Here is a 16,578-nt window from a genome sequence, read left to right as displayed (position 1 = left end):
GCAAAAAGCTTCCAGACATCATATTCCTTGATAGAAAAGGAAGAAGAGGGGTGAGGCTTTTGTCAAGAAGCGGTTGGTGTTAAAACCACTTCAGAGCTGGAGGGACAGAGGGAATGTAAGTACTGGGCACCTTCTTCAAATCTGCCATAAAACTTAACTTTGTCAGGGAGGAATTAATCTGAATAAGCACTGGGAGTTGTCTTTTTGTAATTAGTAACAGACTGAGCGCTTCTTCATATAGAGGAGCTATTGTTTGCTGAAAACTGGAGCTCCAGTTTATTTTTGTGTTTCCATTTAGCATATCTGATTGCATTGTTTAGCCTATTCCTGGCTATCACCAGTTTTATGGGCTTTTTCTTTCACCTGACTGAGATTCCTTAGTTCTTTGGTGAAATACAGCTTTCCATTGTTACAAGTCACAATAGATTTGCCGGGAATGCAAACCTCTTCACAGAAGCTGATATAAGATGTAACAGTTTCAGTGTTATTTTGTTACAATTGTAAAAAAAACAAAATATCACACTTTATTTTGTCATTCGCTACATTTACAGTGGTTTAGTTTTTGATGTTTGTTCCTTTGCAAATAATTAAACTCTTATCTTAAAGCAAAGCAAACAGGTCAATAATTCCAAAGTATCAAACAGTTCTGAACTCATAGTCCTGAATCCTTTGCCCTAGTTTAACACTTTTCAGTCACTTTTAGCTCACATGTCAGGACAAACCAGCAGTATCATTTGTTTATCGGAAATGTTTTTCAAAAAGAGAGGTGGGAAGCCAAATTCTGTACTTCATTTTCTTTCTTTCTTTGTTTTCCTGAATAGCTTGCATTGTGTACAATGTAAAAAGCTTTTGGTGCTACCCATGGATGGAAGCCATTGGATAAGCATGAAACCAGTGGCTGAAGAGCTTGGACGAAAAGGACACCATGTGGTTATTGTTATTCCTGAAGCTAATCTGTTGTTAGGTTCACTCAGCCACTGTAAGACAAAGACTTACAGTGTGCCTTATACAAAACAAGACGTTGAGGTGCTTTATCGTAAAAATAACAATCTTATCTTCAACAAAGAGCCCTTTTGGAAAAAAATTGAGAGTTTTATTAATCGCGTTAAAACTATATCTGATTTCATAACATTGAACTGTGAAAGTTTACTTTATAGCAAAGAACTGCTTCAGTATTTGAAAGATGAAAAGTTTGATGCCGTTTTCTCAGATCCATTGATGCCTAGTGGTGCCATATTAGCAGAATATCTCTCTGTTCCTTCTGTCTTTATATCACGTGGAATTCCATGTGGCTTAGATGTGACAGTTACTCAGTGCCCAAGTCCTCCATCATATATACCAAGAATGTTTTCAAAAAACACAGACTTGATGACATTTTCACAAAGAGCACTTAATTTCATTGTAAGTTTGGCAGAACCATTTATTTGTGATTTAATATTCCGCTCCTTTAATAACATTGCTTCTAATTTTTTCGAAAGAAGCATTACATTTCAAGAACTGCTGAGTCAAGCATCACTGTGGTTGATGAGGTATGACTTTACTTTTGAATTCCCAAGACCTTTGATGCCAAACATGGTGTTAGTTGGAGGCATCAACTGTGTTAAAAAGAACCCACTTCCACTGGTAAGTCTGTTTATTTTTTATAAAGAATTTTATTTCACAGTTTAGAAATTTTGGGCTTTGGGTGGCATAGTAGTTTCTGCCTTGCAGATTTAACATCCTGAGTTTAAATCTCATTCCTAGATTTTTTCTGTGTGGAGTTTGCACCTTCTCCCAATGTATGTGAAAGTTTTTCTCTGGGTGCTCCTGCTTTTTTTCCACATCTCCAAACACATTGTGGTTAGGTTAAATAGCAATTTTAGACTTAATGCCAGCGAGAGTGTGTGTCAATGGGGCCAGTAATTGACTACCACTCTGTCCAGGGCTATTTCCTGTCTTATAACATGTGCTGTCGAGATGACTCTGGCTCGGTTAATCCTGAATTGTATAAAGTTGGTGATAGACTCTGGCTCGGTTAATCCTGAATTGTGTAGCTGGTTGGAGAACGTTTTGTTATTTTGTAATTTAGAAACATATTTTTATTGGGTTCCTGATAACTAATATTGTTACAACTAACTAGATTTATTTTGTTAAAGGCCAAGATTTTGTTGTAGTAGTTATAACTGTTGCTTTGCAGTTCCAGGGACTCATGTTTGAGCTTCAAACTAGTTATTCACTGGATGCAGTTTTAGTATTCTTCCTTTGTTCATGTGAGTTTTCTGTAGGTGCTACAGTTTCATCCCTCAGGGTTAGCACCTGCCTTCTATTCAGGCTGTCTTGCCAGAGAAATATTACAATAATATACTCTGGATAGATTTAAATATAATTTACAAAATAATGCCCAAGTGATTCAACTAAAGAAGCTTATCTTTCCAAGTCTGAAAATCATTTGTATCTCTATAGCAATACCACCCTGGCCTCTTTTGTATGAGCTGAAAAATATTTTCTAATATTTGTGTAAAATTTGTTTTCAAGTGTCTGATCTTTACAGTGTATATTAAAATATGTTACTCCCATTTGTCATGTTGATATTACAGTTTTTATTAGGAATAACAAAATATTGTGCACTGTGAATAAACTAAAAGGTCCTATTTGTTCCAGTATAGCACACATTTGGGTACTACCAATCATCAGTTATTATTCCATTTATTCACAGCTACAAGATAACTGGTTTAAAACCTCATGGTGGAGTTTGCACATCCTAAATTAGCCATTGTGGGCTTTATTATGTCCAGGTTATGTTTACTGGCAAATCTAAACTTGGTATTTGTGAGTAAATGTGATCTGCAATAGACTGATCGAATGCTCAGTGTTGCATCTTTTTATTGCTACTGATTCTTCTGGGATAAACACTGGCTGCCCATAAACCTGTATTAGAATAATGTTGGGAAACTGAATGAACAATGTGTTATTTATGAATATGCAGTAGCTTTCTCTAATTGAATTAACCACCCACCTGATGAAGACTACACAGCTGAAATGTCATATTTCCAGCCTTCTTTTCAACCTTTTTTTCCACGTACGAGATTCTTTTATCTGAATAGGCAAAATCTGAACAGAAAGTTTCATTAGTAATATAGGCAATAAAAACTGCAAGATCACTTTGAAATTTTACCTTGAACTTGAATGCAGGTATCACAAGCCACCTACAGGCTGAGCCAAAACAAAAATTAAAGCAGCGGAGGGTTAAAAAAAAAGATATTTTATTCCAACAGTCTCTTGATGGAAAAAATCTGGTGCAGGAATATATATACAGTACACAAAACAAAAAAATAAAAATAAATGAAAAATACACTAAACACTTTAGGCAGAGAAATCGTTCTATGTACTAAAATATCATGACGAAACAAAAAGCAAAATAACCAAAAATATAGTTTTACCCCCAAAGGAAAAAGACTAAAAAAAATGCGTTAACATTATTTTAAAAATATGGCTCTGATGCAGTCTTGGATAACCTAGCTCCTCCATATCCAGAAAAATGAGGTGTCTGCACTGACTAATAGGTATAATTACATTCCACTGAATCAGCCAGCTACTGAGCCATCCTCTCCCGACAGTGAACACTTCTTCTTCTTTCGGCTGCTACTGTTGGGGGTCGCCACAGCGGATCATATCTGCCTATCTTTGTCATCTTGTTCTGTTACACCCATCACCTGCATGTCCTCTCTCACCACATCCATTAAGCTCCTCTTAGGCCTTCCTCTTTTCCTCTTGCCTGGCAGCTCTATCCTTAACATCCTTCTCCCAATATACTAGGCATCTCTTCTCTGCACATGTCCAAACCAATTTAAACTCGCCTCTCTGACTTTGTCTCCCAACCATCCAAATTTAGCTGACCCTCTAATGTACTCATTTCTAATTCTATCCATCCTCGTCACACACAGTGCAAATCTTAGCATCTTTAACTCTGTTACCTCCAGCTCTGCCTCTTGCTTTCTGGTCAGTGCCACTGTCTCCAGCCCATATAATATAGCTAGCTGGTCTCACTACCGTCCTATAGACCTTCTCTTTCACTCTTGCTGATACCTGTCTGTCACAAATTACTCCTGACACTCTTCTCCACCCATTCCACCCTGCCTGCACTTTCTTTTTTACCTCTCTTCCACAATCCCCATTACTCTGTACTGTCGATCCCAATTATTTAAAGTCCTCCACCTTTGCCAACTCTGCTTCCTGCATCCTCACCATTCCACTGACCTCCCTCTAATTTACACACATGTATTCTGTCTTGATCCTGCTAAACTTCATTCCTCTCCTCTCCAGAGCATATCTCCACCTCTCTAGGGTCTCCTCGACCTGCTACCTACTTTCGCTACAGATCACAATGTCATCAGCAAACTTCACAGTCCATGGGGACTCCTGTCTAACTCCAGGTTAACAGGCCCCTTTTAAGAGCATGTAATTTCCCTCTAGGACAGTGATTCTTAACCTTCTTCCCTTTAGGAATCTGATGAAAGCTATGGACTCCCTTCCCCAGAAATATTCACACAAATACGACTTTGCATTCAATGAATATAATGTACTTTATTTATCAAGATCTGATTGTCTCATACATATATGACATACACAAAGTATTATTAAACTTTAAAGTAAACAATCTAAAAAAACACTCCTTTTTATGCAAAAAGTAATGCCAACTCATTATAATTATGAAATACAATCCTCTTGTGCAAATTAAAACAGATCTACTATTACTAAATTTTCTATCACCCTTACTACTACTACTACTACATCTACTCTAAATCAACAGTACCGGGCTGTATAGTGAACATAAATAATAATTTTTATCTGACCCTCATGGACCCCCTGTAACCCAACCATCCAGGTTAAGAACCCCTGCTCTATGACTACCCTGTAGCTAAACGGAACTAATTGCTGCCCTAAAGGCGAAAACAACCTGTGCAACTGTTAACCAAACTAAACCCAACAGCACCTAATAGAAACAAAATAATGTCTATTTATTATGCCTACAATCACATTAAAGAAAACTCGTAATAAATTGTTCAACCAACAATACACTCAACACCCATTAAAGAGCATTATCCCCTCCCACCCGATGTCTTTTCCAATTTCCTGTGCATTGCCTGAGTGCCCAACCAAAGCACCATGTTTAAAATTGCATCCTGACTTGCCCACATGTCTTTATTTGCAAGAAGGCGAGAAATGATAAGTTATTTTATTTAAACATCTTTGCTCTGCTATCCTTGTGTTTTATCTTGGTAGAGTAATATATTGCTCTACTTTCCCCTATTGTATTATTAATTAGTAGCCTTTGTCAGAATGCCTAATCTCCCAGACTTACCACTGTTTATTAGGTATTATAGTATATAACTTATCCACACCTTCCCTTCTATATCTATAACTTCAGGCAATTAGGTGTAGTAAGAAGATAAGCAGGAGTTAAGTTACACATAAAATAATGTATTATTGATAATATTCATAAATAATAACAATATGCAAAGTACATTTGAATATTGGCAGCCATACAACCTGATTAAATGGTGACGTGTAGTTCAGGCGGCACACAGACTTGTTAGTTACTTAAAAATGTCTCTAGTTAAGGCATCATTGGTGCTCAGCTTTCAGTCACATCTTTGTTCAATATGGCTGAAGCCGAGCTGTGCTCTCCATTGTGTTGTCCTTTCAGTTCATGGTGTGATGGTCTTCTTCATCAGATCAGTAAGAGAGATACTTCTTCATCATCACAGGTTAGCAAGAGAGAGAGAGATTGTGAGGTTAAGCAAGTAAATTTATAAATGTACTGTCCAAACCCTAGAGCCGATAGGGCGTCATAGTACTTAAAGGCCTCTGAGACAAGCCAATTCCAAACAGCCATACTTCAGACCAATGGGGGAAATAGAACATCTTAAAACCTGCCCCCAAACCATATGTTAACGTAACCTGGCTTTCTTGTGGGGGTTGAAAGACTTTAGCAGAGAAACACTCGCCAAACTGGTTTAAGGCACATTCCCCAAATCCTGTCGTAAAATTCAGATACCCATTCCTTGGGTTGTAAATATGAATGCTTCTCACTAATATTACATTGCTTTGTCTAAATTACAAATAAAGACATACAAAATATTTATCAAGTTATATGCAAAATCTCACACCACAACACCTGGGGCCTCATGTATAATGACGTGCGTAGAACTTGCACTATAACATGGCGTAAGCACAAAAGCCGAAATGTGCTTACGCACAGAAAAATCCAGATGCTGGAATCTGTGTGTACTCCAACTTCCACGTTCTTCCGTTACATAAATCCCGATCAGCGTGAAAACTAACGCTCGTGCACACGCATTATGTAACGCCCCAAATCCTCCCAGAATTACGCCTATTTGAATATGCAAATCAATATAAATCGCCCTTAAGCACAGCCTTCTGTGAAAAGACAATGGGAAAAGCACGGGGAAAATATAAGAATTTCAGCGAATACCAAGTGGAGGCAAAGGAAAAACATACTATTTGTTCAAATAAACCATGGTATAATCAACAAAATGAAGTTGATCGAGTGACATAGCGTGTTGGAGAAACTTGAAAGCTTACATTCACAAAATCGCACAGTGCCGGAAATAAAAAAGAAGTCACATATCAAAGTTGCCGTGAAAAGAAGAGTTGTAAGCCCACTGTCTGAGTGTCATATGAAAGTTTATTAGGGTACAGAGAAAAAAGGCACACTGTGGGGAAAAAGCACGAAATGTCAACTTCAATCTCGACATTTCCACTTTAATCACGTAGTTTATTTTGTCATTAAAGTAGAACATTATAAACTTCATCTTAAAATTGTTTAATTAACCAGTTTCTCAAATCACATCGTAATTAAAGTAGCACGTTAAATACTTTGTTTTGTATTTGATCTTCTACTCGTATGTGATCTATGTGTGTGAATCACTACTTGCTTCTTAAACTGGCTCTCTTCCTCCAACTGGACACAGAGTCCATTACATTTGTGATATTACAGCTTTCTGAATAACTAAAATACTGAGATGTATACGTGATGTCATTTTCATGATGATAGGAGCTAAAGCACATTATTAAACATGTGTTTCATGAGCCTCGTGCTCATGACAAGCATTTATCTTTTGTCGGAATTTGTCGCTGCATTTTTAGCTGTGTTGTTATTTTCTCTTTCTGTTTTATATTCAATATATATTAGCGTGGCGCCCAAGAGTCCTTGCTTTTCTTTCCTCAAGTAACCGATCGCCATACAATCAGCTCTGTAATAGACGTTAAGTCATCTGTAAGCTTAGCGCCGATTCTTCAAAACGTTTAAAGAACATTGAAATATCTTCGTAGTACATGTTTAATTATTCTATCCTTCACGACACTCCCAGTGAAGAATATAGATTATTTAAATGAAGTTAAAGTTTTATGTGTATAATTTAACAAACATATTTTGCTGCATTTCACCTTAAAAATGATATCGTCATCATATGTAAATACGCGCTTTATAAAGTGGCTCAGGTTGTGCGATATTATAACTATAGTGCAAGTTTACAGTGGGGTGATTGTACTTATAAGTACAAACAGTTCTACAAGGAGCACTTGATTGAGTGCATTTAAAGTTCTTGGGATTAAACTGTTTCTGAACCGCGAGGTCTGTACAGGAAAGGCTTTAAAACATTTTGCAGTGGCTGAGACAGCGTGTCCTTAAAGCTGTATACCGATAATTTCCTTTCCGATCAGCTGCTGCTGTGATTCACACTCAGATACAGTGATATAAATACTCCAAGTCGTGCAGTGAGAGTAATTTGGAAAAAGATGATCCGCTGTGGCAACTCCTAACGGGAGGAGCTGAAAGAAGAAGAAGAAGAAGAAGAAGAAGAAGAAGAAGTGAGAGTAACAACGCTAAAGCAGTTATGGTATTTGGAATACTATGGCTGTTCCCTGGACCATTATATTGTTACTAGTTAATTACAATCAGATGCATTACACTAATAAACAATATGCGGTTAGTTTCTGTGTATTTGTAAAGCCGTGTCATGAAAATAATGAGTAATCACACAAGAACAGTAGCATTGCTTTGACGCTGGGTGCTGCCAGTTTGCAAAACCGAGCGGAGAACTTGCGTACGACAAGGCATGAGGTACCGTGGAAAAGTGCGTGGCTTTACACCAAGTGTAGGTTTTATACATCGCGATTTGAACGTGGAAAAGTTCAACATTTTTGTACGTACGCACCGTTTATACATGAGGCCCCTGGTTATTGGAAATGCGTTGTTTAAATACAGTATTTTGTTGCGCTGCTGTGCAGGTTTCAGCTGTATGTCACTTTGGAGACACATCTCAGCAGTATGAAGTCTTCTTGTTCTTTCGGCTGCTCTGTTAGGGGTTGCCACAGCAGATCATCCAAAATTGTTGTCTGCATATTGATTTGGCAAAATTTTACACCAGATGCCCTTCCTGACGTAACCCTCCCCATTTATCCGGGCTTGGGACCAGCATGAAGAAATACACTGGTTTGTGCATCCCCTGTGGCTGGGTCTTTTTTGGACATGATCATCATGTTATTTTCCCACTTGGAGTTCAAGAAGCAGGAGAAGTGAGCTGCTGTGACTGAAATCCTGAACATCCACAGAGTCAAGGAGGGGATGGGGCTGAGGATTTAGGCAGATTGTTGATAATAATAATAATAATATATTTTATTTATATAGCACCTTCCCCATGCTTAAGGTACTTAAAACAAAATAATACAAATAGTTTCTGTGTAGAACCATAAACAAATAAACACAGGATTACACAAGCATTAAACAGAATAATAGAAAGAATAAACCAGAGTATAATATTTAATTCAATGTGGCGTAATCACATATATTTACTTTCATTTGTTCTCTAAGAAGTCAGACATTGGGTATTATCTGATATAAAATTGTTGCACAATGTAGTTATTAAACAGTGAACGATATTAATGTTATCCATCCATCCATCCATTATCCAACCCGCTATATCCTAACTACAGGGTCATTGGGGTCTGCTGGAGCCAATCCCAGCCAACACAGGGAGTAAGGCAGGAGACAAAGCCTGGGCAGGGCGCCAGCCCACCGCAGTATTAATGTTATGACATTTGAAAATAAAAACTTGAAAATAAAAGTGTATTCTCTCTCTCTTATATGTAGATATTTTAATACTGTTTTCTGTCTATGATAAATTTCATTTAAAAGGATAAGTTAAAAATAAGCAGCAGTGGCAAACGTGCATCTCTGACTTGTGACATAATATTTAGACAGTTAAATGAAGTGGCATTTAACACTAACATAATTTGTTACTGGGTGGTAGCACTGTTGCCTTACAGTAGGAGACCGAGATTTGCATCCTGGGTGCTAGCTGCATGTTTTCTGTGTGGATTTCCTCCAGGTGCTTCAGTTTCCTCCCACAGTCCAAAGACATGTAGGTTAGGTAAAATCAGCTAGATCATTTGATCACTGCTAAATTGGCTCTAGTGTGTGTGTGTGTGTGTGTGTGTGTGTGTGTTCATTGCTGCCATGCTCCCAATGCCTGATGGGACAGGCTCTAGCTTCCCCACAACTCCACACTGTATTGATGGTAAATGTTTATAATATAAAATTATAATTCAATTCTGAATAAAAAAAACACCAAGGCTGTAGTTTGAATCACTGGTTTGTATGCCTCTCATGTAAAGCCATAACACTTATTTCAACTTGATAAGGAGACAATCAGTGATGGAATTTCACAGCAAAAGTTAAATTATATATATATATATAAATAATTACTTTTTAAAAACCACGCTTATATGAAGTTAAAAAATGTACTAAAAAGTAAAAAATAAGTCTCTCATACATCACTCGTAAAAAAAATAAAAATGTGGGCGCTTTTTGAATGTTGATTGATAAAAAGCGCCCACGCTTTTATTTTATGAGTGATATATGAGAGACTTATTTTTTACTTTTCAGTACACTTTTTAAGTTAATATAAGTGTGGTTTTTAAAAAGTTTTTTTATATATATATTATTTTCAACTTTTTAGTCTTGGGTTTGTTTTAGTATAATTTTGTAATCAATATTTTAACACTTCCTTTAATATTCCTATCCGTTACTAGAGCCATCTATTGGTGAAATCTTGAACTATTCTTCATATAAAAATTTCAATTCTTAATTAACATCGATTAATTGATCAATTAGTGAAACAGATTATTGATTCATGTATTGTCATCTGAAGTGAGTAAGTGCGCAAAAGTTAAAGTCATTTGGACAATAGGAAGTGGGTTAAATATCGATTACAAAATTTGTACCAGACAACAAACAGGTGGAGTTAATATAGCGTGGTAAAGAGTAATAAAATAATAAAATAGAAAAGTCCAGTTCTCACATATAATATTTGATGCATTTTTTTTAAGTATACCAACTTCTTATAACTTTTATTTGTCCTATAGCAATGCATTGGCAAACATATAGTAAAACATTTGATATTATTGCAAAGCAAATGACTTTGTACTTTAGACTGTAAAGTCATTAAGGTATGTTTTGTTAAAATGCTTTTTGAGTAAATACTTTTAAATGGATGGGCTAGCTTCATTAAAATGCTTGAAGGACTAATAGATGTTGTTTGCTTTCTCTCTTAAACTGATATTTCCACATTTTCATTACATATAAATTATTAGCCTCACAGTCATTAGTAGGTTAGACCCAGGGACAGCAGCCAAATGAATACTGTTTGAAACTAATTTGGAAGGTTTTGGAAACCAGCAGTCCTTTATAAGAAGTAACGTTGGTACCACAACTGGAGGAGAAATTTCAATGAAAGTATATAAGCTAACTGTTTATAGCATGGCCTAGGCCAGGGGTGGCGCACTCCATGCCTGGAGCGCCACAGTGGCTACAGGTTTTCATTCTAACCCTTTTCCTAATCAGTGACCAGTTTTCACTGCTAATTAACTTTTTCCCCATCACTTTAATAGCCCTGTTAGAAGAGTTCAGCCCTCTGAATTGATTCCTTTCTTCATTAAATGACAGCCAAGCAGAAATGAGATGTGAAACGTGCTAACAGATGACCTTCTAAACCGGGGCTTCAAACTCCAACCAATTTCACTCCAATCACTTTCTTAATGAAAAGCCAGTTCTTGCTGTTAATTAAACCAGTTATTTAATTCCATGGCTTGTTGCTGCTCTCATTTTGCCACAGCACACATTTCAAAAACTGTTGTTTTTCAGTTCTTTCTAAGAGCATCATCAAAATGTTTTGGTGACCTGAGAGACCAACCTTACCAAGACCATCACCTCTCTTTAATTTTAGATATTGTGTAATGGGCACAGGGGAGCTGGTCATGTGGTGACTTGTTTTGTGTCTCTTTATTGTTCTGCTGTTAATTAAAGAAAAAGAAATAACTATGGGGCCTGAGTCAAGTTAATTAAAAGAAGTAATCAGCAGCAAAAACTGGTCACTAATTAAGAAGATAGTAAGAATGAAAACCTGCAGCCACAGTGGCACTCAAGGCCTGGAGCTCACCACCCCTGGCCTAGGCCCAACTTGGTGATCTTAAACGGCAGATTGTATATTTTGCTGTTACCTACAGTATACCTAAAATTAAAATAGTTTTTTTTTATAAACAATTTAATGTAATTCACAGTTTAAATCGGTGTCTGCTCTCAGGTGTAGAGCATTTAGCTTTAGTTCCACATACTTAAGAGTAATCTCTTTAGGATTATAAGAGATGCACCATTGGTCTAGTCTCAACATTTAAGTCAGTTGTGTCAATAGTTTACTTCTTTTAGAAATGCTAATGAGGCTGTTCAAGATCTCCTGTCATGTAAATAAGACCATACTTTCTAAATCCTAAAATAGAAAAATTGGTGTGTTTGGTTATTATGTTTTCAGCACATTGTTTTGTACTCTGCAGAATACATTGTTCTGCCAACTTCTTTGATATTTTATGCTGCACTTTGTTATAGGTCAGAGATTCCACATATTCTAAAATATTATGTCTGAGCTCTAATTAAACCAACTTGCATTAGCACTTGGTTACCAAAATGCTTCAGGTTAACATAACATGGGAGCAATCTTCCTTAACGTGCACTTCAAATAATAACAGAGTAGATCTTTACCTAGTTTTTTCAAGCAATCAAATAGCTCTGTCATGAAACACGATGATTGTAGCAGTTCACTGCCAAAACATAACAATATGGCTTAGACAGTTAAAGAAAAAACAACTTTATGTGTAGTTGCTTACTAGGAATGATTGACCCTAGGCAGGTTGTATAGTTTCCCTATGCCACTATGCAATGGACTGGCTCTGATAAATAATATTCTGTTACTATAGACACAGTCAAGTATGTTTAGAATTGCTTAAAAAATGCTGCTGGTTTTTAAATCATTATATGGGTATGTTCCCACCCATTTATCTGAATTATGTGTTATACACCAGCCATCCAGAGAGCTTAGATCTATCGGTCAGTTGTCTCTTGTGGTCCCTCATACTAAGTGCAAAACTAAGGGGGACATGGCTTTTGCAGCTGCTGCACCTCATCTGTGGAATTCTTTACCTTATTATATTAAGGAGACACCATCAGTTGAACTGTTTAAAACTACAATGAGGATGCATTTCTATTCTGTAGCTTTCTGTGACCTTCAGTGATACTGATGGTTCCCTCCTTTTAGTCATTTGTTTCAGTTTACTGCTGGTTGCACTGTGTTTTATTGTATTTTATTCTGTTTATTTTATTCTATGCTTATTATACGTTTTAATTTAAAGCACTTTGGCAACAGCATTACTAATGTTTTAAATGTGCTCTATAAATAAAATGACATTGAAATTATATCTTTCTCTCTGTATGTTTTCCTGTGTTCACCATTTTCCACAAATTGTTGACACTATGGCAAAATTCCAGTGGTTGATAACTCAGTGAGAATTTAATAGTAACACAAGTGACAGTCTGATTCTGTCTTCAATTGTTTTTACAGAAATAAACCACATATTCATCCTTTTAATCAATACATACTGAATTTAATTTCTGGGGCAGGTATTGAAATGAAAACCTTAGAAAATTTTATGCCAATATCATCAAAATCAGTGGTTCCAGTCCTTGGTCTGTCTGTTTAAAGTTGGAACATTTTGTATCTGAAAACTGTGGGTCATGCTGTATTTCCTTCTTAATGCAATTCTAAATTTCGCCTATGTGAAATATTTTGATATTTTATTTATGTTGTTTAGAGTTCTTGCCCTGCGGTAGGCTGGCGCCCTGCCTGGGGTTTATTTCCTGCCTTGCACCCTGTGTTGGCTGGGATTGGCTCCAGCACACCGCGTGACCCTGTAGTTAGGATATAGCGGGTTGGATAATGGATGGATGGATGTTTAGAGTTCTTCTGTATATTTAAATTACTGTTAAATTGAAAATTACTGTATTATAATGCAGACTTCTGAATATAAAAATCATATATAATAGTCTGTTCTGTTTACCAGTAAAATTCATCTATGGTAACTGGAAGGCTATCAAAATACCCTTAGGCACAATGTTGAAACTAACACAAGATGACATGTTAGCATATTGCTGGAGACTTTTATGCATACTGTCTCTTTTATTCATGCAGCAACTTTTTTGAGCCTACAATTAACTGATTATATGCATCTTTAGCATATGGGATTAAATCACATTACGCACACAAAATCCAGACTAACTAATGTTGGTAAGTGAACCCAGGTCACTGGAGCAGTGCGTCTGTAATGCTTGCCATTGTGCTAACATGCTGCCCAGACCCCTTTTCATGTGCAATGTTTTACTAATTCTACACTTTTGTTACACAGGAATTAGAAATATTTGCGAATAGCTCTGGGGAGCATGGATTTCTGGTCTTTACCCTGGGTTCCCTTGTTTCAGAAATACCACATGAACAACTCACCCAAATTGTCGAAGCATTCAGAAGGATTCCTCAGAAGGTATGGATATGTGTAATTTAAGGCAATAAACATATTTTATTATGCTGCATTCTTTAAATGTGTGAATGTTTTCCAGACATTAAAAACTGCATACATTTGAGAGGGAGGAAAAAGGTGGTTCTCGTGCAGAGGTGCCACAGGTAAAATCTTCTCTATCTTGAAATGCGTCCTACATTGGTTCCATATTCTGAGTGAGTGAAGCAAAATTGGGTTGTTAGTATATTGGTGATAACTTATATTTATTGAGGTGCAAACCAAGGAATATAAAGAAGTACTGCAGGATTTTATGTCTATTGTGGACCAAGCCTGTGTATGTTCATCTATTTCTGTCCATGTCCAGTTTTTATAGCTTCTATATTTGCTGCCCAGTAATAAAATTGAAAGTTACATAGAGCCATGCCACCTTCTGCCTTAGGTCTTTGTAGGGTCACTCTTTGGATAAGTGGATGTTTTGATTTCCAAATAAATGAGGTTATGGTTTCTTAACAAAAGATCTATTGAGGTATATTGTATATACTGTGTTCTAATTTAGAAATGTGTATTGTGAATGCTAGGTGGCATTGTTGCCCCTTTAAACCCAACAGACACTCAGGACACCAGGTAAAAGCACAAAGAAGTTCTTTTAATTATTTTCTTCTCCAATAGTGCTCCCTAAGCACCACAGCCACAATAATACAGGTAATTAATAGTAATAATAATCACAAATACAATTCTCTTTTCTCCTCCACACCTCCCAGCAAGCTTCGTCCACCTCCACCCGACTCTGGCTCTGATCGCCATTTTGTAGACTCAGCACTTAGAGGGCACTTTAGCAGCCAGGAGATGTGTGGGGGGTCCATCTGCCTGGGTGCATGTTGCCAGCAAATCTCGCAGAACCGAGGGACAGTGGGCATACAAGTTGCTTCTGACTCCAGGTCAGTGGAGTGAGGCAGAAAGAGGACCACCTCTTTGAGCCGGCAACGAGATGAAGCAACTGGAAAATGCATCCAAAGTGCTGTGACTGCGAACAGCAATCTCAGAGCTGTTTTTTTTGCCGACCCCTATCCTGCCCCTTCAGACAGTTAGCAAGTGTATAGAGTTAATGCTTTTGTGGTTGGTACAATCATGGTGTGCCTTGGGATTTTTTGGGCGACAAAAAGTGTGACGCCACAGAAAAAAGGTTGGAAAACACTACTCTGCCTACACCTTTGCTCCTGACACACTAAAGATCTCCATAGCTACTATCTCACTGCAAAAATGACACTGTGGTTTACTAGGAAGGTTATATTGCGTTCTTTGCATGAATTAGTGAAGTTACTGCAAACTTGAATCATGGGTGGGGATAATCATTACACTTCTGTTTCGTATAAGTTTATCATTATATTACGACAGTCAGCATTGTAAGCTGTCTGGCAGACTTGCAAGATAAATACAGAGATACTAGAGACCTGTTTTGGTTTTAGTGCCGCACAAAGATAACTTATTTAGCACTTATGTGATATAACATTGATTCACTCTTCTTACAGAAACATGAAATTAAAAAAACAGATGGCATAATTTTTACCTTTGCAACTTTTCTCTCAAATTGCACCAGGACTGCTTTAAACCCGCCCCCTTTCTTGACACTCCTCAACACGTATGTCAGTATGTATTGGCGCCCGACCTGACACAGATAGACACAGAGGCACACGTAAAAATAAAAGAAAGGTTTATTTTTCTTCAGCTGGGGACCACGTCTTCCCCATGTTCCTCAGCCCTAACACAGTCCCACGAAAGCACAAACCCAAACACCAAGGCAAAAAGGACACTTCTCTCTTCTTCTCCACCACTCCTCCCTCGCAAGTGTTGTCCTCCTCCTTCCGACTCTCGCACCAAGTAATGGCTGCTGGCTCTTCTTATAGCCCACCCGGAAGTGCTCCAAGTAATAATTGACCTAATTCAGGCTACACTTCTGGGTGTGGCTGCAACACAGCCCACATGGGCTCAGGAAGCCATGCAGCTCCCCCTGGCGGTGGCCACGGAGCCCAACAGGGATGAACTCCGGTGTTCCACAATTGTGGCCCTGATGCAACCCAGGGAGCTGCCACCAAGTGTTTGGAAGGAAGTAAGTGACCTCCCATGGTCATTGCCTCAGATTCAGTGCCAGAGGGGCGTCCCGGCCTGGCATGGGCCCCCTCCGTCCGCCACAGTAAAAATTAAGAAAATGAACACCAGTGTTACATATTGAGGTGTGGTGTATCATTGTGAAACGCATATTATGAAATGTTAAACCTTTAAATGAAAATTACATTTCATAACATTTTTAAAGGTAGTATATAAATATGGTACTGCATGTGTTTGTAATTCTTTAGGCGCACACTTAACTTATTTGTAAGATTGTTTCATAATTAAAAAAAAAATACATGAAAATGCCACCCTTAGTTCACCCCATATAATATTTTTTTTTTGTTTTAATGCATTAAACAGGCCACATTAATCACAAAATTAAATGATTAGATAAACATTTTAAATCTAATTGGTTCACAATATCTGTACTCTAAATCATACATTAATAATAGTACTTGCCAATTTCATTAAATATATTGGATTCTGTATCAATGGTGTTTATAAACTGAAAATATGTTCCTCTTTTTTCTGGCTATATGTTGTACTGTTGGATATAAACATTGTTCA

At 37.3% G+C, this 16,578-nt stretch overlaps 1 protein-coding gene across 1 annotated transcript in view; it reads left to right on the top strand.

The window, feature by feature from the left end:
- Nucleotides 1-688: 688 nt before the first annotated feature.
- The window catches only part of LOC120531020 (UDP-glucuronosyltransferase 1-6-like), a 37,707-nt gene continuing 21,817 nt past the window's right edge, over nucleotides 689-16,578 (top strand). The window contains exons 1-2 of the mRNA XM_039755961.1: nucleotides 689-1,623; nucleotides 13,795-13,926. Coding sequence (XP_039611895.1) covers nucleotides 709-1,623; nucleotides 13,795-13,926 — 1,047 coding nt within the window. The 5' untranslated portion in view covers nucleotides 689-708. The remainder of the gene's footprint in view (nucleotides 1,624-13,794; nucleotides 13,927-16,578) is intronic.

The sequence above is a fragment of the Polypterus senegalus genome, chromosome 6, assembly GCF_016835505.1.
Source record: "Polypterus senegalus isolate Bchr_013 chromosome 6, ASM1683550v1, whole genome shotgun sequence".
In the NCBI taxonomy this organism is placed as follows: domain Eukaryota; kingdom Metazoa; phylum Chordata; class Cladistia; order Polypteriformes; family Polypteridae; genus Polypterus; species Polypterus senegalus.
The sequence above is the reverse complement of the archived record's forward strand: the minus strand, read 5'-3'. Positions and strand labels throughout refer to the sequence as shown.